This window comes from Ictalurus furcatus, chromosome 25 (genome assembly GCF_023375685.1).
Source record: "Ictalurus furcatus strain D&B chromosome 25, Billie_1.0, whole genome shotgun sequence".
Classification (NCBI taxonomy): domain Eukaryota; kingdom Metazoa; phylum Chordata; class Actinopteri; order Siluriformes; family Ictaluridae; genus Ictalurus; species Ictalurus furcatus.
In genome coordinates, this window is record NC_071279.1 from 15,787,578 (window position 1) to 15,809,005 (window position 21,428).

At 38.0% G+C, this 21,428-nt stretch overlaps 6 protein-coding genes across 12 annotated transcripts in view; 2 read left to right on the top strand and 4 right to left on the bottom strand.

Moving 5' to 3' along the window:
* The window catches only part of LOC128601127 (gap junction Cx32.2 protein-like), a 2,494-nt gene extending 1,932 nt beyond the window's left edge, over positions 1-562 (top strand). For both annotated transcript variants that reach the window (XM_053614094.1, XM_053614093.1), the window contains exon 2: positions 1-562. This exon is cut by the window's left edge. The gene's annotated coding sequence lies outside the window, so the exon portion shown is untranslated.
* Positions 563-2,669: 2,107 nt separating this feature from the next.
* gja12.1 (gap junction protein, alpha 12.1) lies at positions 2,670-4,985 on the bottom strand. Of its 2 annotated transcripts, XM_053614095.1 has the most exons (3): positions 4,849-4,985; positions 4,328-4,395; positions 2,670-4,240 (listed from the first exon to the last, which is right to left on the bottom strand). In XM_053614095.1, the coding sequence occupies exon 3, from the start codon at positions 4,219-4,221 to the stop codon at positions 3,523-3,525; it is 699 nt and encodes a 232-aa protein (XP_053470070.1). In that variant the 5' UTR covers positions 4,222-4,240; positions 4,328-4,395; positions 4,849-4,985; the 3' UTR covers positions 2,670-3,522. The 2 variants fall into 2 exon arrangements, with proteins under 2 accessions (XP_053470070.1, XP_053470071.1); XM_053614096.1 differs by lacking the exon at positions 4,849-4,985 and having other exon boundaries at positions 4,328-4,842.
* Positions 4,986-7,976: 2,991 nt separating this feature from the next.
* Positions 7,977-11,314, bottom strand: LOC128601126 (gap junction Cx32.2 protein). Its single transcript, XM_053614092.1, has 2 exons — positions 10,728-11,314; positions 7,977-9,678 (listed from the first exon to the last, which is right to left on the bottom strand). Exon 2 carries the CDS (start codon positions 9,654-9,656, stop codon positions 8,796-8,798), a length of 861 nt encoding a protein of 286 aa, XP_053470067.1. The 5' UTR covers positions 9,657-9,678; positions 10,728-11,314; the 3' UTR covers positions 7,977-8,795.
* A 533-nt stretch (positions 11,315-11,847) lies between these two features.
* gja11 (gap junction protein, alpha 11) lies at positions 11,848-13,001 on the bottom strand. The gene has a single exon (XM_053614017.1). It carries the CDS (start codon positions 12,999-13,001, stop codon positions 12,105-12,107), a length of 897 nt encoding a protein of 298 aa, XP_053469992.1. The 3' UTR covers positions 11,848-12,104.
* Positions 13,002-16,880: 3,879 nt separating this feature from the next.
* Positions 16,881-19,493, bottom strand: hsdl1 (hydroxysteroid dehydrogenase like 1). Its single transcript, XM_053613917.1, has 4 exons — positions 19,026-19,493; positions 18,419-18,864; positions 18,073-18,279; positions 16,881-17,968 (listed from the first exon to the last, which is right to left on the bottom strand). The coding sequence occupies exons 1-4, from the start codon at positions 19,243-19,245 to the stop codon at positions 17,897-17,899; spliced, it is 945 nt and encodes a 314-aa protein (XP_053469892.1). The 5' UTR covers positions 19,246-19,493; the 3' UTR covers positions 16,881-17,896.
* Positions 19,494-19,676: 183 nt separating this feature from the next.
* The window catches only part of tbc1d32 (TBC1 domain family, member 32), a 51,602-nt gene continuing 49,850 nt past the window's right edge, over positions 19,677-21,428 (top strand). For all 5 annotated transcript variants that reach the window (XR_008384646.1, XR_008384647.1, XR_008384648.1 and 2 more), the window contains exon 1: positions 19,677-19,892. The gene's annotated coding sequence lies outside the window, so the exon portion shown is untranslated. The remainder of the gene's footprint in view (positions 19,893-21,428) is intronic.

Here is a 21,428-nt window from a genome sequence, read left to right on the forward strand (position 1 = left end):
AATTTTGCTATAATGTTCATTTGTACATTCTATCCCATCCACTACTATTGATGATTTTAAATATATATCTTTTAAAAATGCTTAATAGGAGTTACTTAATATTATACAACAATTTTTATATACTGGTGCCACTTTTATGACAATTTATTGATGCAGATCTGGGTAAAGTAATGCATTATACATACATATATGAGTCTTACGCAATGAATAATACAATGCGCTGTATTGTGATTTCATACTATCTGTCCAAATCATACTTTATTTGTTTTTCCTTTTATTTAAAATTCATTATAATTCGCTTCAATCCATTTGTCAAAGAAATGATACAATTACACAAATACAAGTTGTTCTATTTTTCTCTGTGTGTGTGTGTGTGTGTGTGTGTGTGTGTGTGTATGTGTGCTTGCATATGTGTTATGTAGGCTCAGATTAATATCAAGATGATAGCATTTTTCAAAAATGAAGAATAGTAAATATTTAACAAAACAAGAACTGTGTGTTTTGTTATCCATAATGTTCTTTTTCTGGGAGGAATTTGAATGTATCATTGACATTAGTGATGGCTTCTAACACTAGGAGGCGCCAGACAGTTAAAATTGATCAAAGTACAGCTCTCGTATTAGGTCACTGCTGGCATATGCAACAATGATAATAAATAAATGAATAAATAAAATATATATATAGTGAGGACTCCTGAAGTCCTGTAAATCACTTTAAGTATGATAACACAGCTTTAATTGTGTTATATATGAGGAATTTAGGCAAACCTATTCTACTGAAATGCAGAAAAAAGTGCTGGAGCATGGGTTGGGGGTCAGAGAACACATGCAACCATTTCATGATCTAGGGTCTACCGTGTACACTACATGGCCAAGGGTTTGTGGACACCTGACCATCACATGGAACCCTCACAAATTCATGGGAAAAAGAAAGTACACCTTTTTAAATCAGACGACAACAAAAAGACACAACAGGTTTCAATATGTAGTCATTTTTTCCCAAAAAGTAAACCGACATTCAGTAATCGGTTGAAAAATATTACACCCTACGTATAATTCAGTAACATGTAGAACCAATAGAACCAATTTTAGCAACAATAACTTGAAGGTATTTGTTACTAGGTTACTAGGAGTAAGTTAATAAGTTACTAGGAGTTTATCAGTCTCTCAGGTCATTTTGGAGAACTTTTAGCCCACTCTTCTTTACAACTTCAGTTTTTCAATGTTTGAGGGCATTGGTTTATGCACAGCACTCTTAAGATCCCACCACAGCATCTAAATGGGGTTGAGGCCCTGACTTTGTCTTAGCTATTCCAACACCTTTTGTCTTCTTTAGCCATTCAGATGTTGATTCCCTGGTGTGCTTGGGATCATTGTCCTGTTGCATGACCCAGCTTAAGCTACTGGGCAGATTTTCTCTCAAGGATATTCTGATATACAATGGAAGTTACACTTTTGTTGTCTCCATGATGCAAGTCTCCCAGGTCCTGTGGTTGGAAAACAAGCCCAAATCATCACCCCTCTATCATAGATATGATATGATCATATCATTGATATGAAGTGTTTGTGGAGATACTGTACGCTGTGTTTGGTTTTTGCCAAATATGGAGCTGTGCATGATGACCAAACATCTCCATCTTGGTCTCATCAAGGGACACCCACTCCTGGGAATACTCCTGACAACTGTCTTAAAGACTCTCCATTTGTAAATAATCCTTCTCACTGCAGAATGGTGAATTTCAAATTGTTTGGAGATGGCCTTATAACCCTTCACAGATTGATGAGCGGCAACAATTGCTTCTCTGAGCTCATGGCTGATGAGAAACTAAAGAAAACCTGTGCGCTCATGTTTTAACATTACTGATTTGAGGTTTGCGATATCTGTCTGTCGAGTGTTATTTTAGATGTTTAGTTCCACATCCTTTAATGCACATCCTTTACTGCAGACTCTCCTTTTTTGATTATTTCTTCCTTTTGTGGTTTGAGCTAGTACGCGTTGCGTCATGATGAGCCAAATGTGAAGTCACAGTTTGTTCCAAGGAAGTAGCCCTTTTCTAGACTCGTGGCAATTTTGTGTCTTATTAAGCTTTGGTAGTCCTATTTACAGCAACAGGATGAAATCATTTAAATGGATAAACTCCTGTCATAACTACAAGCCACTACTGCATCACCAGACGTTCACATTAACAGACCCTATTAAAGAATTGATTAAAGGTTACATGTTTCCGCAGACATCCTATTTTAGTATCTTAAGGCTGTCACAAGCTCCAAATCTACACAGACATAACAAAATCCTTCATCACATCACCCTGATTCAGTTTTACGTACGTCATCACACTCTGCGGAAAAATGATATCTCACGCCACCCCTCACAGATATGTACTGATCTAGAATGAGGAAGAAGTCAGGAAAAATCACACCTAGGCCACTCTACATTCTAGCACTTCTACTAAAAAAAGAATCCCTCTGGCCAAGATACTTTCCCAATTTCTTCTTCTGAATAACTCAGTGTGACATTATACAATTAAGGAATAAAACACGATAGGTGTGCTGTTATACTGTAAGTTGATTATTTTCCAATAACAGCACGTCCCAATGTGTTTTTTATTCCTCCCATACAACAGCAACACTAATAATAATAAAAAAAAAACATTATTATATGAAGCGATGTCACATCTTATCCGTTTATTGTTATATTTAATGTTGTACAAAAAAAAGTTAGTTCTTGTTATCACTTATGTTAAAGCAGCTATTCCTTCCTCACCCTCACTTCTCTCTCTGTCTCTCTCTGTCTCTCTCTCTCTCTCTCTTTCTCTCTCTCTCGAAGTTGATGAGTTAAAAAAAAATGCATCGTCATGTTAGTGAGAAATTGCTACGCCCTCCATCTTGAAGGCTTTTACATTTTTATTTGACTGTTACAAAATTCCTTGTGCACTTGTTCATGTCCACACGTTCTGTTCATTTTACATGTTAAAATTGCAGCACAGTAATAAAATAATAAGGTTTATGAAACAGTCTGTCAAAGGGTTTGTTACAGGAGTACATACACATACAGTATAATAGCTACCACGTTATGATAAAATATGTGTCAATATTGTACAGAGGCTCTAATACAACATTTCTGAAGTCAACTAGTGCTTAGGATGCTGAATGAAATATATAATATATTTAGAGTCAATGCATTTTATTTATTAATTTATTTAAATGCTTGCTTCAAATACAAGGGCACGTTCCTTACAAATAAAACATTTCCAAATCATATGTATGAGAAAATGTCTTTATGTTCTGTATTTGTCCATGTAATTAGTCAAAAGTGTGAAGTAAACAAAGTCTTAAACCAAGGCCGGACTAGTTTCCCGGAAATATGCAGTACGAAAATATAAAATCAACTGATGGCTAGGCGAAAGGAATTTTTAAATACATAGAGTTAACTCGTACAAGCCAGTGTTCACAATAATGAAACTTTTGTCTTCTTGTTGTCACAAGATTTGCAATTATGTCCATTTAGAGGAAGATATATTCCTTAAGAGCCTACACTCAGTTTGTTACGTCTTCTGGATCTCTGGAAAAGCAGGTAGAACATCTCAATAACGTTCAGCAGCAAAGACACACAAGACACGACCAACATGAAGATGATGAAGACCGTTTTCTCAGTGGGACGAGACATGAAGCACTCTACAGTGTAGGGACAAGGGTATCGAGTGCATACAACTTTAGGGATCATTACGAAACCGTACAGATAGTACTGGCCTACTATAAATGCGGCTTCAAGCAAGATCTTAAAGATCACGCTGGTCAAGTAGCTAGCCAATAAGTCGCCTTTAATTTCCACTTTCCCCTTCTCGTTGGTGTATTTGGGCAGCTTGCAGCCCTGACCGTTAGCTTGCTTCTGTATATACCTCCTGAGTTTCTTTTCCTTGTGGATGATGTGCATGACGTGACCGAGGTACATGAGCGTCGGAGTGGACACAAAGATGATCTGCATGGTCCAGAAGCGGATGTGGGAAATGGGGAACGCTTGATCATAGCACACATTGGTACATCCCGGCTGTTTGGTATTGCACACCATTTTACTCTGCTCATCCCCCCACACTTTCTCCGCCCCAGCTCCGATGACCATGATCCTGAAGACGAAGAGCACGGTCATCCATACCTTCCCGATGACAGTGGAGTGTGACTGCACCTTATCCAGTAGCTTGGACAGAAATCCCCATTCACCCATTTTGCTTCCAAACACTTATCTGGTGGAAGAAAATAAAATTTCACTGTAACATCGTGTTTGTGGTCAGGTCATGAGATGTAATTGAAAAATTGTTAAAGAAAGGTACCTAAGATGGCTTTGTGGATTCGATCTGAGAGCTGAATTCAACAGGAGAGTCCAAGGTTCAGTTTCAACCTGGCAAAAGAGAGCACGTACAAACATTGTTGCTGAAATAAGCACAAAAAAAAATGACGACAGTGTAAAAATTTACTTCAAATAGTACATAATCCTTTAAAAAATGTAAGCTATACATTTACGGAAATAAATCGTAACACTTAGGAAAATTGTATGATTAAAAATTGAATTCAAATAGATGATTATTATAATTAAATAATATGATTATTTTTTTCAAAGATTAGGAGAGAAGCTATCACCGAATCACATAGAGGACAAAAAAAGCATTGTACCACTTTTACAAAGTAAAATAGTCAAGTAATCTTTCAAATGCTGACTATTTCATTACCATAATTTCCCCACATTTGCTGGGAGTGTTACACAACTATAATGTTTATATTTAAGTAAATACTCACATGGGTTACATACAAGCAAAAACTCAATGTTTTATGAAATATCCAGCTATTAACTTACCTTGGAATATGCCACAACTCAACTGGAGTGGTACACGAATGGAAAAAAAAACATCACGGGCGTCTACACCTGACCTTTAATTCGTGTTTCTTTCGCAATAGTATTGGACTCCTCTCACGTTGCTCCCCAGCTCTACAGATTATAATTTACTCTTGGGAGATTGGCAGAGTCATTTGGAGTGGTGAAGAATCAATCATTAAACCTAGGACGTGTTCTTCAGTGGGACGTCCATAAATCAGTCCAAAAACTATCGCTGGAATTCCAACATTTTCATATTTAGATATCAAATAAAACGCAGACGTAGAATTATTTGAATGCCATATAATATGCGAGAGGATTTAAAAATATATATAATTTAGTCTAGCAAGTAACTGATTTTTTCCATCATTCATAATGCTACATTTATGTTGTATTTCAGCAGATGGTATCTGACCTTTGATCTAAGCAATATATAAATAAACATTGGAAAAAACATATTTTTGTGATTTTAGATTATTTTTCTCATTTCAAGCTTAAATTTTTCTTATTCTATTGGCAGGTAATTTTGTTTTTAATTTTGCATTACTTTCTAGAAATAAATAGAGTAGAGCAAAACTATTTCAAGCTTAAAATGAATCAGTTTTGTCCAGAAATAGGTTTGATACTCATATGTTTGGTTTATTGTTATCCTATAATAGGAAATACTAGATAAACCTGACTATATTTGAGATATGTTCACTTGCTTAGATGTCATATTTTCCAGGGAATGTTGCAGTGACTGTATTAATGAACATTTGTTTACATCTTAATGAAATACACCTGCTTCCACTGTTTATTCAATCTACTATTGAACTATTTATTCAATTTAAATGAACAAAAATTAGATTACAGAATGTTACTAAATGTTGATAACTTCCTGAAATTTTTCCAGTAAACAACCCAAACATGTTCATTAAGGTGTTGTTCATATCCATTATTATCGGTTTCATTTTTCTCATTGTTTGTATAAACAAATTGGTTGTAGCTAAAAGATAAATAAAAAAAACGCAATTAATATAAGTGTTACTTTCTGAATGTTTCACTGCTAATGGAACCTTAATGTGGGGGCCATGGTGGCTACATTTGCCTCGCACCTTCTTGGTTGGGGGTTTGTTTCCAGCCTCCTCCCAGTGTGCGTGGAGTTTCTCCCCATGCTTCAGGGAGTTTCTCTGAGTACTCTGGTTTTCTACCCCAGGCCAAAGACATGTGTTGTAGGCTGATTTGCATCTCTAAATTACCTGTAGCGTGTGAATGGATGATGTGTGAAGTGTCTCTAAATTGCCTGATATGTGTGTGAATGGATCCAGAAAATGGATAGACGGAACCTTAATGTTAAGCATTACTATGTTGTTTTGGTTAATGCAGATGGTTTGTGTGCTTTTTTCAATACACCTGGTATTTCAATAAGGTGAAAAAATAGTTCTTTACTTGAACCCAGCATCATAAGACTGATCATGTCATCAGCACATCATTAAGAAAATTTTTCATATTTTAATTAATGCAAATTAGACAAAATGTAATATTAGTCAAAGAGAACCTGAATAATCAGGTTCTGAATACTCAATACTGTTAAATGAATGATATATGTTTAAAAAGTGCAATACATGTTTAAAAAATGCAACTATATAACAAAAAAGGTAGAGGTGTGCTTACAAGTCATTTCTTGGTTAAAAAAAGAGTAACCGATGTTAGCCTTTAAAAAATACTGTCTAATATTTCCTCAAATAATAATTAGCTTGCTAGTTTTGGGTAACATTTAGCTTAGTAATCGATGCTAATCAATTAGTAACTGGACTAATCACTGAGTAACTGACTTTGTAAATTAAGTGAGATGTGTTGGACTTTTCCCGAAGCCTTGTAGATGTTTCAGTAAAGTCACGACATACTAAAGATCACAGTGTATTAATCCTACTGTCAACAACAAAAAACAAACAACAACATGCCCCAGTATAGCCTAAGAAAATGTTTTCTGTAGAAAGCTACTTGCGATGCTGTCATGTGCCTTTAAAATTCTTAGCAGGTTAGCTGAAACTACCGGTTTTAAAATGCAAAATTCAGACAAATACATCCCCTTCTTTGCTGTCAAGGATGAAAAACATGAAAGCTTTTTAAACTGACAAGCAAGTAGATACGCCTCCTTCTCCTGATTGGTTGGATGTTGGTTTTTATGTCTTTTACAGAACACAAGGTACTACAGAAAGAGAGAGAGAGAGAGAGAGAGAGAGAGAGAGTTTGAGAGAGTTTGCACAGATTGACACACAAGGCCTTCGCCTCAAACCTAATTTTCTGGCACTAGGTAACACATTTCCCTCTAAAATGCCTTGATAATCTTCTGATTTCATCATTCCGTTGATACATTCACTGCCTCCAGTACCAGAGTCTGAAAAGCAGCCCCACAGCATGATAGAACCTCCACCAGGTTTTACTGTAGGTAGGATGTTCTTTTCCTTATGGGCTTCATTTCGTTACCTGTAAACAATCTGATGCACTGCATTCCCAAAGAGCTCTACTTCAATTTCATCTGTCCATAGAACATTATCACTGAAAGACTGTGGCTTATCTACGAAAGATTTTGCATACATTACTCTTGCATTTTTGTGCCTTTCTTTCAATAGTGGTTTCCTCCTTGGCCTTGAGTTTCTTCTTAACAGTTTTGAAACTGTGAAACTTCCTGATAACATTACGAACAGTTGAAACAGGGATTTCAAGATCTTTGGCGAATTCCTTGTAGCCTTTGGAATTGTTTTTGTTTTTGCATAATAGCATTTCTGATGCTCTCAGACAGCTGTCTTGTCTTCACCATTGTGAAAAAAAGAAACTGGAAACGATCCGCTTCATTTTTATGCCGTAAAACCATCATTCATTGGTTAAATCAGGACACGTGAACACTGAAAATGAAGCACAGGTAAGTCCGATTTGTTTTTTTTCTTTTGTTTGAGGAACTCATTTAAAATCCATAAAAACGGTCCCAAGAAGTGTGTCCAGCGTACATTTTTTTTGTCTGTATTTTTAATTTCACTATATGAAAGCCTCTTTTGTTGTAGTTGTTGTTGTTGTTGTTATTGTTCAATAACTTTGTACACGTTATTAAAATATTCTGAATATACAAAATTGGTTCATTTGCATTTATTTCTGAAGATATTCTAAATTCTGTACTTACAATTCAGGAGTGCCAATAATTCTGACCCGGACTGTACAAGTTATGAGTTACAGCAAAGACTCGCTAGGAAACGTTTGACCAAAGTGACAATAGTGTCACAAGATAAATATTGAATGCTGTCAAAGATGTTAATTATATGTTAATTCTAAAGATTAATACGCAAATCACTCAGGTCGGATTTTTCCTCTAAGAACATCACCTTTGGGAAACGTACAGTATTTCTGAGTAATATGTGACATTAGGTTTATATCTGAAATGTTTATAGCATCAAATATTGTGCACTCTATTCAATTTGGCATATATTCAAATCTATTTAACAATCGAATTGTGTACAATATCAGAGACTATTGTGAAGTTCAGCACATTATAAATTCTATTACTTCTCTTATGTTATTATATACTGGTGTTGCCATAAATTCATAAAGGTATTTATGCACATGTTTAAAAATGTTAAATTGGAATGTTTTACTGTAGATAAAATACAAAAAAAAAAAAAGATCATACATTATTTAAAGCAACAACATTCATATTGAGTAATACTTAAATACTGAAACATCAGGATGCACTTTGTTTTACAAGGAGCAAGGCAGTAGTAATATTTCACACAGAAATCATCGTTTGTACCTTTTCAATGAAAAGTCTTGAACTCTTGAAAAGTCTACTTGATAAAATATGTAGCTACAGTCTGATTCATGCAGAATAGTGTTTTGATCGAATGACAGAAAAAAAGTTCAGAGAAGAACCTCAGCGAAGAAAGTTTTTGCTAAATCTATTGATCCTCTAAGAGCTGATTGTCCTCTTTGGCAGCACTCATGCTCTTGGTGTGACTCTCAAACTCCATGTTCATCTTGTTCTGCTTTAGAGGATCTTCACTTTCCAGTTTCGGCTGCCAGGTTGAAGACAAACTGGCAGGATTTTCAACGGAAGTGGTGTTCCTCGTACGCCTCTTCCCAGACCGACATCTCACTTTGCTGCACAGCAGGTAAAAGACCTCGATCACATTGAGCAGCAGGGACACACACGCAACCACCAGCATGAAAATGATGAAGATGGTCTTTTCCGTCGGACGCGACATGAAACACTCGACAGTGTGGGGACATGGACTTTTAGTGCAAGCAAACTCGGGGCTCATGATGAAGCCGTACAGGTAGTACTGTCCGACGATGAAAGCGAGCTCTAAGATGATCTTGAAGAACAGCTGGGTAAGGTAGCTGCACAACAGGTTGCCCTTGATCTTCACATGACCCTGGTCATCTGTGTATTTGGGTACTTTTAGCATTTGGCTGTCCTTCCTCTGCTTTATTCTTTCTCTCAGTTTGTTCTCCTGGTGGATGACATGAATGGCATGGCCCAGGTACAGTAACGTCGGCGTGGACACGAAGATGATCTGCATGACCCAGAAGCGAATGTGAGAGATGGGGAACTTCCAGTCGTAGCAGACATTCTCACAACCAGGTTGTAATGTATTGCACACAAGACTGGACTGCTCATCTCCCCATACACTCTCAGCTCCTGCTCCCAGAACCAGGATCCTGAATATAAACAGGACGCTCATCCAGATCTTACCGATGACTGTAGAATGGGACTGCACCTTGTCCAGTAATGTGGATAGAAAGCCCCAGTCTCCCATTTCCTTTAGTAGTCAGACTTTCCTAGATAGCAGGAAATGGAAAAAATATGTATATTTAGTTTCATTTAGAAATCAATCTTTACACACGGGGCCACTAAAATCAACCTGTATCAACTTGGGATATTATTATTAACTAAAAAAAAACCCTCTCTCCTTAAAATTATTTCTATTCTTTACATCAACATTGATAAATAAATACTCAACAAAAATACTTAAAACATAAGATAGCACTTTCTATAATGGTCGTATATATATATATATATATATATATATATATATATATATATATATATATATATATATTAAGACAAAGTTTATAATACATTTATAAATTGTTAACAGGATGCATTATAAGCAGTGATTATAACACATTATACAGCCAATGCCAAAGAAATAACAAAAACCTGACATTATAAACATTTCATTTCTGAGTGTACACATGATATGAATGTATTCATCTTTTGTCATAGATATAATCTCCATAGAGAGTGTTAAGAAAAGATTCATCAGGCTGATATTTAAATCCAGAAATTCAGAATCATTTTTGGTTTTAAATATCAGAAATATTATTATTTTATTATTCTCTAATGTCTTTTATTATTCGACAGTATGTACTGGAGATAATTACCTGATTATTCGTATTAATCAGCTGACAGTGCAAAAGGTCTAAATATTTAGACCATTTACATTAATAATTTATTCGAATTATGGATATCAATAGAATGATAAAGAAATATTTTTTAATAAACTGTGTCTAATAAATAAATATATGAATATGCAAACTCAAGCAGAATAATTTTTACTTCAACCTGTGATGTGAAATATGTTACATATTGAACATATTACTCCTATATGGTTTCAATTATTTTAAACATACACTAAATGCAGTATATATATAGTACATCACACAAGGCATTAAATATACATTGCAGAACAGATGTCGCTTATACATGACAAAAAAATAAATTAGAACCTCTAATTATAGATTTATATTCCTGTCACTTAGATATATGGACCACAATTTGAGCAGTAGTTGTTTAATATGTCTATAATATTATTTTTCTCACTCACCTTTACAGACGATACTAGCAGATAAAAATTCCACAGCCCAGTAATAGCTCAGCGTGGTTGGACCTTGAGTTTTTGTCTCCTAGTGGAGCGTAATGGTTGTGTAATATATATTTTTTAAAATCTGTCTGTCACGTAGACTGGAGATCAGCAAATGCCCCGCTCATCGTTAGAATAGTGTATTAATGATTGACAGATCGTGGACCATGCTCTTTACTCTGATCTCCACTCCTTCTCAACGTCATACAATTTGAAAAAAAAAAAAAAAGAAAAACAGAAAACTTCCCATTATCCTTTTATACAATTTGAAATTTATTCCAAGTTTCACATGTACAAAACATTTGAGAATTAAATCACGTGTAAATCAAAGCTGATCCCCATCTTTATAAAAACCATTACAGAAATGAACGTTTTGTAATTTAAGTAAGGAGGAAACCACTTGTGGGCATCAGTAATGGGATGGTGTAATGTTAATACATTATATGATCAAAAGTATGTGGACACCTGACCATCACAACCATATGTGGGTCTTTTTCAAACTGTTGCCTTTGCATTCTGTAGTATTACTGGAACTAAGAGGCCAAAACCTGTTCCAGCATGACAATGTTCCTGTGCACAAAGCGAGCTCCATGAAGACATGGTTTGTCAAGATTGGAGTGGAAGAATGTGAGTGACCTGCAAAGAGCCCTGATTTTAACCCCACTGAACACCTTTGGGGGCACATGGTGGCTAAGTGGTTAGAAAGTTTGCCTCACACTGCCAGGGTTGGGGTTTCGATTCCCACCACTGCCCTGTGTGTGTGGAGCTTGCATGTTCTCCCTGTGGTTTGCATGTTCTCCTGAGGAGCTTTACTCCGGATACTCTCGGTTTCCTCCCCCAGACCAAAGACATGCATGGTAGGCTGATTGGCATGTCCAAAGTGTCCGTAGCGTATGACTGGGTGTGTGACTGTGTATGTGATAGTGCCCGTGACCCTGAGGGATAAGCGGTATAGAAAATGGATGGATGGATGGATGATTGAACACCTTTGTGATGAATTGAAATAGTGACTCTGTTCCAGGCCTTCTCACATGATATCAGTGCTCGACCTCACTAATGCTCTTGTGAATGTATGGGGCACAAACTCCCACAACCACACTCAAAAATCTAGTGGAAAGTCTTCCCAGAAGAATGGAGGTTATTATAGCAGCAAAGGTGGAGGGGAACCAACTCCATGTTAATGCCCATGGTTTTGGAATGGGATGTTCAACAAGCACATAGGGCTGTGATAGACAGGTGTCCACATACTTTTGGCCATATTGTGTACTGTGCAACATGGAAGAAACTGATATCACTGATATTTGTATCAACTGGCCTTGAGAAAGTTTCTGTTTACGAAGCTCAGATATGAACCTCTTCCACGTCATTGGTGTTTTGGTCTTCCAAAATTGCATGCTTGCCAACTTCATTGGCAACTTCCTTTTTCTGAAGGTGAAGCTCACGTTTCATCCAGTTCTGTAACATGTGGTCTTTGTTTTCAAAAGTCTTCTTGGTCAAAACCGGGGTCACAGAGGTGACATTGTAGTTGCTCTTACGGTTCAGGCACTCACCGACCTTCTTGACACACAGGTAGAAGACCTCAATGAGGTTCAGCAGCAATGACACGCAGGACACCACTAGCATAAACCAAATGAAAATGTTCTTCTCGGTTGGTCTTGACAGAAAACAGTCGACTTTGTGAGGGCACGGGAAGCGACTACATACATATTGAGCATGAAGCGTAAAGCCATAGAGGTAATACTGTCCTAAAACAAATCCAACCTCCAGCAAGATCTTGCAAAGCAAATTCAAAATGTAGCTTCTCAGCAGACGACCTTGGATGCTGACTTTCCCACTGTCGTTGCTGTATTTAGGACGTTTCAGGCCTTTACTTTGGAACATGTTGGCCTGATCATTTGGGGCCTTCTTCATAGCTTCTCTCATACCCTTCTCCTCGTTTATGACGTGCAGGACATGGCCCAGGTAGACCAGAGTAGGAGCGGACACCGAGATGATCTGTAGCACCCAGAAGCGAATGTGGGAGATTGGGAACGCGTGATCGTAGCAGACGTTTTCGCAGCCGGGTTGCTGTGTGTTGCAGATGAAATCGGACTGCTCGTCACCCCACACTTTCTCAGCACCGGCTCCAAGCACGAGTATCCTGAAGACAAACAGCACAGTCAGCCAGATCTTCCCGACTACCGTTGAGTGTTTCTGAACCTTGTCTAGCAACCGGCTGAGGAGGTCCCAGTCACCCATCTTCAGTTAAGTGGGTCACCTGGAGAAGAAGTATCAAAAACATCAACATGAGAATAAATGACTGGGAATAACAGTGTGGTATAACAGTGGTTATGTACTACAGACAAACAGTTATAGATAGATCTATAGAGTCAGCTCAATAGTCCTATTTGTCATTTATTTTGTAATAATTACACCTGTGCTCACTTCTCTTCACTGGTTACCGGTCAAGTTCTGTTCTGATTTTAAAATTTTTTAAACTTTTTGTTTTTAAAGCTTTGCATGGACTTGCTCCACAGTATATTTGTGATCTTCTCACCCCGTACACTGCTTCAAGACGCCTTCGGTCATCCAGTCAATTACTGCTCTCGGTTCCTCGTTCACGTTTTAAGGCGCAAGGGGACCGGGCTTTCTCCGTGGCTGCTCCTAGGCTTTGGAATAGTCTTCCTCTTCACATCAGATCTTCCCCTTCCGTTTCTGTGTTTAAATCTTCGTTGAAGACTTAGTTGCATGTTTTAGGTTATAATTGAGGGTATAAACTTTTCATTGGTCTTATCTTTGTTTTTTGTTTACTCTTAATTGGTTAGAATTCTGTTTTATATTTCTTGTACAGCACTTTGGTTTCAACATCAGCTGTTTAAAAACATGCTTTATAAATCAATAAACTGAACTAATAATTAGTCATGGCTCCACTAGACATGATATTTGTGCTACACTCCTGCAGTTCATTTTTAGTTTCCTCCTGCCCCTGATATTTTCTAACAAACCTAGTTTGTTTTATTTCTCGATATATGAAGCAATTAGTAATTAAACCAACATGATAGTAGCTGGGGGTAGTGGTGGCTTTTCAGTTAAGGCTCTGGGTTACTGATCAGAAGGTCGGGGGTTAAAGCCCCAGCACTGCCAAGCTGCCACGGTTGGGCCCTTGAGCAAGGCCCTTAACCCTCTCTGCTCCAGGGGGCGCTGTATCATGGCTGACCCTGTGCTCTGACCCCAACTTCCTGACATGCCGGGGTATGCGAAGAAAAGAATTTCACTCTGCATATGTATATGTGATCAATAAAGACTCATTATCATTAAAACTCCTGCTGTTTCAAATATTCCCACATGTTTCTATGGGATTGATTTGTTGTGATTGAAGGCTCCGTTTTGAACTGAGTTGAACGCTCAGTTTTACATGTCGAACACAGATTTGACCTTATGCAAACAACAGTCATTATACAGGAACGTAGGAGTGTTAGTTATGTGTTCTGCTTGGAAATGAATCACAAAAGACAACCTCAGAGACATATTCATCCGGGTGCACAGCCTACTGACACTGTCCAAGAAGACACCGCTCTTGCTGGACGTGCGTAAAGAACTCTTAACTATCTAAAGAACCATTTTTATTAGAGCGCATGTTCCTGACCGATAATGGCATAGAAAGACGCCGTACTCGATTGGTGCACTGTTTTAAACTGGACTATGAAAGCATGTCACTGTACATCATGTATTTATTAGTATTCCACAGCACTGGTGAATTGCTGATTCTGATTGGTCAGATGGTGTTGAATCCTTTTCTATAACTCTAAAGAGTAGTCCTGGCTGCAAGACAAAGACAAATTGCGTACGTTCTAATACATGATCGTTTCTATGGTAACGCTCCACAATAATCTAAGCCTGATTGTAATAATAATTATCATTTGTTATTTAATTACATATAATTGTTGATACGGTGAAGAACTTTTATGGAAGGAGTCTCCAGTGCCAACACTTTGTAACAGTCAGTAGGTTTACTGCCACGGCTTCATACGGCTGGTTATGTTATAAATAAACTGGAGGGTGTTGAGGGAATGATTTTATACTGTAGTTGCTATAGTACAACATAAGTTATAAGAGGAACTTGTTAACATTAGATATAACTATAAAAGGATAAAAGAAAATATGATGTGTAGTTCATTAAGTAAGGAATAAATGAATGAATAATTTAAAAAGCGTTAGAATTCGCAGGTTGCTGTGGTACAAGACGAATAAAACACTTGACATGCTGTAACTGGAAAAATAATCCACTTTGAGTTGGCAGTAGTAACTCCGCTTCATTTCATGCCCCATTACACCACCCCACCGTTGATTATTTTCCTATAACCACCAGCCTGTTGGGCTTTCTTCCTTACTTAACATGTTATTTATATTTGTGGAACATCCTTACATTTCTTTCATTTTAACATATTACCGTCTAACAGAAGAATAAACGAATCCAGAGTACTATTCCCCTTCTACTAAAAGGTTAACGCAAGGGTTACACTGCAAACAAATGGACCATCTAACATGCCACTATCAGAACAAACGAGATGTTGTGCTTATTGATAAGGTGCGAGCAAGGTCTCTGGTGAGAGCTTCTTGAGTGTGGTGGGAACCAAGGTTTTTTGACCTTGTTTAAATATCCAGACCTAATCCGGATCTCAAAAGAAAAGGAGCTAAAATGTAGTTAATTAAGCTAATAATTACTGTTTGTACCCACGACGTGACCGGGCTTCCACGAGAAATAAGATAAAAACAGTTTTTATCCGTCATAAAAGCAGAATTTCGCTGAAAGTATGAAATGTTTGGGCTTTGATTTCGAAACTAGTACAACAGACTGCTATGGAAAATTAAATAAAAAACGTGTACATTTAGTTCATAGATCAGAAATTTTAAAATAGGTTTTAAAAATTGAGACATATTAAAACTAGGTAAATACACAATAGTAGTAATATCAATGCAATGAAAAGACAGTGAGTTAATAGAAATCTTACATGCACTGTTATTAGGATATACAGTAGGCTATAAAATAGTTGCGAAACCTCCTAGTACCTTACTAGTATTCTTATGTGTACTAGCATAATGATATGCTTTGACACTACAGGTGTTTGTTAAATGCTGTAAATATCATGTTATGCAAAAGCCAATAAAAAAAAAGTGTCATTTACAATCCACAAAACTATTTATTAGCATTTCGTAGTATTTAAAATTACACCTACAGCAGCTACGTCTCATCTGTTTGCATGCTATTATTTTGTCCTAATAAATGACTTCATGTTATTCTAAGTCTGAAGTTGTTTTCCCCACTTACCTACCGAGAGAGAGAGACGGGAGAGAAGGCGCGGGTGTCTTGAAGGCTGGACAGATGCAAAAACCCAAAGCGAGGGCTGTCCGACGGTTTTTTTCTTACCCAGGCGGCTCTATCTGAACCTATACGACACTCCGTTTATCTCAGAGATGTCATCCTGATGGAACGCGTGAAGGTTCCAACACATTCATGTACTTACAAAATGTTTAATTGTTTACACACAGATTTCATCAAGAAGTGCGTGGATTTTATGATACCCCCAAGATCTTTTTCAGAAAGTCTTTCAGGAAAATAAATAAATAAATAAATAAATAAATAAATAACGTTAGCCACGAGACAGGAACTAACTTGTTTTGTAGACGTTCCACAATATTAAAGTGACCACAAACGGATAAAGAGCACGACATGTTCTTTATTTATTTTAAGAAACGTTACTTGGCAAATGGTTGCTGTATAAGAGGAATTTAAACAAAATACCTTCCAGAGAAAGTCGGGGGCGGGGGGGTTGACTTTCCATACAGTAGCTGCTATAACATAAGTGATAACAAAAGAAACTTGCTTTCTGTACATTCTACAGTACAACAGGAAATGTAACTATAGAAGTATAAGAAGTAAATAAAACTCTTTGTTCGTGTTGACAAATTGCTGTCAGGAATAAACAGGGTTTGAAAATGTATATTCCGTCACAGTTATAAATCACTTCCGAAAAAATGTCATCAGTAACGTAATCCAAGTATCACAATATGAAAGTAATGTAGTCGGATTACTTCATAGATAAATAAAGTCAAGAGAAAAGCAATATGATCGGAAATACTTTTATTCAGAGTTTGTTTTAGAGCTTAAAAACATGTTTAATGTTTGGATTTGTTTTAATTAATAAAATAAATAAGTACGTAAGTAAGTCAATAAATAAATAAAAGCTCATTGTCCCCGATGCGGGTAACATTATATCACAAAAGCATTTCAGAGAACAATTTGTGTTCATTTCTACCAAATTAACTCGTATTAACGTACCGGGAGTTTGCTCGTGTGAGTCACGACTAGCAAGAGAGAACCAGAACTATAATCAAGCAGCGGTCTACATCGTGTTATGTCACGAAGACTCGTTTCTTTGGTTTTAAATGAAAATAAATTGTAATCCTGATAGTATTCCCATTTTTTTTTTTTTAAATGTACCTGTAATCAGATTACTTTGTTTTTTGATGTAACTATAACGGACTACAGTTACCAGTTTTTTTTTATATCCTGATTACGTAACACAGTTACATGTATCCCGTAACTCCCCAATGCTGGGAATAAAACACTTCAGTATGTGAGGTCATAGGAAAACGATCAACTGGGGGCGGTGACAGCATTGTCCTGTAACAGCATGGTAGAGTGTTTTAGTCTTGATGTAGCATAAAGTATCTGTAATATGACTTACTAAAAAGATTAATACATCGGGATACATAGTTTAGTTGTACTTTATTGGGAATTGGGAGTCAAACCTGCACTGTCAAATCGAGAGCATGAAAAATGTAAGCTCTAGCAAAAATAAATACATCACCATTTTATATAACCAGTACACACAAAACACCACTGATGTATATAGAATATTAGTCACTCTTGAAGTTGTTTATAACACAACAACATTATCACTAAGCAAGCTGAAAGTGATCATGGATAGTCATCATACGGTATTTCTTCACAATATGTTTGGCAACACAAGAAATGTAGAAGTGTACTGCACGTATAGACAATGTAAAATAGTCACATTCCTGTATTTCTACGCTGTTAAACACTGCAACATGATATTATACACTGCTTATCCTAGTGAAAGTCTGAGCTTTTAGGTCGTCCTACACATGACACGCGCTCCCATCACCCAGATCCACTCTGGCACACACCGCATAAGTCCAAGCTGGAAGGAACACGAAAAAATACAGACAAATGCAGCAACTCGAGTCAGCATTTAGGATCATTGTGAATATATCAGAAATTTCAGACCAGGCATCTGTATCGTACCTGTAGTGTGTGAGGCCAGTATCCTGTAGTTCTGTGCGAGATGCCTAGAGTAGACAGAGCATGTCTAGCATAAACATGAGGCTGTGGAACCAACCAACTACCATCATCTTCCTCAGAGGCCACTTTGCCGGGAAACAAACTCTGCACAAACACTCCACGGTGGCCGTATTCATAATGCAGGGCACGACTGAAATGGTCAAAGAAAGCCTGAGGAAATAAATGAGACTCTAGGGTTAGAGAAAATGAGGTGAAGGACAATAATTCGAGTACTGTTCTGCTTTTAATAAACGTTTAAAACGTGTCATAAAGGTTAATATGTGTAACAGGACATGAACTGATGTCTGACCGTGGACGCAGAGAGTGGAGCCTTCCGTGCACAGGGCCTGGAGCATCCTCCTGATGAAATATTAACAACTACACCTCTTCGCCTCTCAGCCATCCCAGGCAGAGCCAGGCGGGTGATCAGCGAGGCTGCAGATACGCTGTTGTTTATAATCTGCCACAGCTCGCACTCAGATATATCGTGGAAGTCTCGGGGGATGTCCAGAGACGAATTCAGGCAGTTTATGACAAATCCGACGTCTTTGTCCTTGATCGCATCTTTAATGGGGTTGCAGGTCAAGGCACCGTGGCTGAAATCTGCCTCCACTAGGACAGTCTCGACTCCATGCATGTCAGAGATGGTCTTGGCGGTGTCATTTAGATCGGTAGTGTCAGTGGTAATGAGGATGACACATACACCATGCCTGGCCAGTTCCTCGGCGTATGCTTTAGCTATCGCCTCTGATGCACCTGTATGAAAGACATGTAAAGGAGTTTGTCAGGATTTAGGTGTGGTACAGTACAGGTTCCCAACCCTGGTCCTGGAGTACCCTCTGTTCTGCACCAACTCCAGGATCAGGGTTGGGAACCAGAACTATGCTGGACATCCCAGTGATACAGTATTAACTCACCACTAATGACAGCCCATTTTCCATATCTGTGCGCAAGATCTCTAGGGTGAACAAGACGGGGGATGAAGTGAAGCCTTATCAGACTATAGCAGTCCCTCATTAGTGTAACAGCTTTACTTGCAGTATAGAGTGCACCCACTAATGCAAGCGTTTCTACATAACAACTGCAGGATCTGGTGATTTCTCTAAACAGCAGTGGAAAACTGTCAACTGCAGCCATGATTAAATCCCCCACGTAAACCTAGTACAGCTCAAAACCTACAGACAGACAACTTCTTTTATTTTATTCTTTATTTTATTCTCCCCTCTCTGATGCCTATAGAGTGAACCAAAACATCAAACCCGGAAGAAGAAGCGTTCACAAAAGCACGTGACTGCCTTTAAAGCGATAGTTCGCTCATTCTTGAAACGTTAGAACGCGTCCTCAATTTGTTCTTATCATTTATTCCAAACACAACCACCTAACTCTATATTTGTGTAATTTTTTTTCATATAAAAAAAAAATCACTTTACACTTGATTATTTCCTCAGTGAAGTCTGTCTCCTGCGTTTATTCGATAGCTCGCGCTTCTAGCTTGCTGTCTCCATAGAAACACCAGATGTATTGTATAAAGGCAGGCTTTCGGGTTGTGTTCCAAATCGCTCTCTACTTCCTATTTAAGTTCCCTACATTAAGGTGAAGCACAGTGATTTATACGCACTCTGCAGGGCGCGACATGTACATCAGGTTGCCATTTGTGACTTAGCCGTGAATTGTAGTAAAGCGTCGCTGTCTTGTTCACCGTTTGAGTCGGGAATATTGTTCTTCTCTAATGGCCACTAAAGGAACATTCTCGAAAATGGGATGAGTTTTTTTTTTGGAAACAGGTAACGCTGTGCTTTTGCTTGAAACGCTGTGTTAGCAAAGTTAGCAAGCGGATATAATGGGTTGTCTATTTGTTGTTAATCTTGGTTTAGCTAGCTATGTGAGTTAGCTAGAAATGCAGCTAAAATGTTACATTCGTTATTATATTTAAATGTATACGTTTGGACAATTCATATACTAAATGCTATAGTACATATATACCACAGCGCTGTTGAAGAATCATGATTGATTGGTCAGAAGGTGCAGATTAATTTAACCAGAGCTACAGCTCTGACAGTAGTTCCGACTACAAGGCAAAGCACAGGTTTATATATTAATGCGCGTTATTACCAGATTATACCGCAGAGCGGTTGAATGCTCGAATCTGATTGGTCAGAAGGCGCGCATTATTTTTGTATAACAGCACGGCCTGGAAAGTAGTTCCGGCCGTAACGTGAAAGATGAGTTAATATCACTGCGCTCTTTCTAATATATTAGTGTTTGTTTATACCATGGTCTGTTTGAATACTTGATTCTGATTGGCTGGAAGGTGTGCATTCAAACCGTGTAGTGCACAGGTAGTTCATGTCAGTTTAATCACCGTTCGCAGGTGAAATTAATGCGCCGCCTATGAACAACTCTAACCATAGTAACATACAGTTACACCTGCATACAGTAATATCAAACCACAAACATCAAAAATAGATTTAACTTTGTCAATGCTGGCAAGTGACCACGGTATAAAAGCGGAATAATCCACGGCTAGGTGTGCGTTACCTTTTCAGTGCACTTCGCTTCGTGTCAGGTGTTTCTTTGGCTCCACGTCGTGCGTTTAAAATCGTGTAACGCACACCTAGCCGTGGATTATCCCTTACAGTTACTTGGCGGTTAAGGCTCTGGGTTACTGATCTGAATGTCGGGGGTTCGCACTGCCAAGCTGCCACTGCTGGGCCCTTGAGCAAGGCCCTTAACCCTCTCTGCTCCAGGGGCGCTGTATCATGGCTGAACCTGTGCTCTAACCCCAACCTCCTAACATCACATCCATATGTGCCCATTCCAAAACTGTGGGCATTAACATGAAAACCTTCACTTTTCTGCAAAGGCTTTCCACTAGATGTTGTAGTTCAGTGAGGTTGTGCATTAATTTCAAGTGAGACTACCTCGCACACAATCAGTGTTCCAATTCACCCAAAAGGTGTTCACTGGGGTTGAGGTCAGGGCTTTGTGCAGGACACTCGAGTTCTTCCACTCTAACCTCAACAAACCATGTGTTCATGGAGTTCGCTTTGTGTACAAAGGCGTTGTCATGCTGGAACAGGTTTGGACCTCTTGGTTCCAGTAAAGGGAAGTTATAATGCTACAGAGTACAAAGACATTCGAGACGAGCGTCCACATACTTTTGGCCGTATAGTGTACATGAATGGCTCGTATGCTTTTACTTGATGCTTTCAGGTCCTGCTTTGATTACAGTGTCACGTTTTCTCCAGCTGTGATGTTATCTGGAATAAATAAGAGCTGGTTTGCATACTACCGATTTACATATTACCACAGTAATCGGG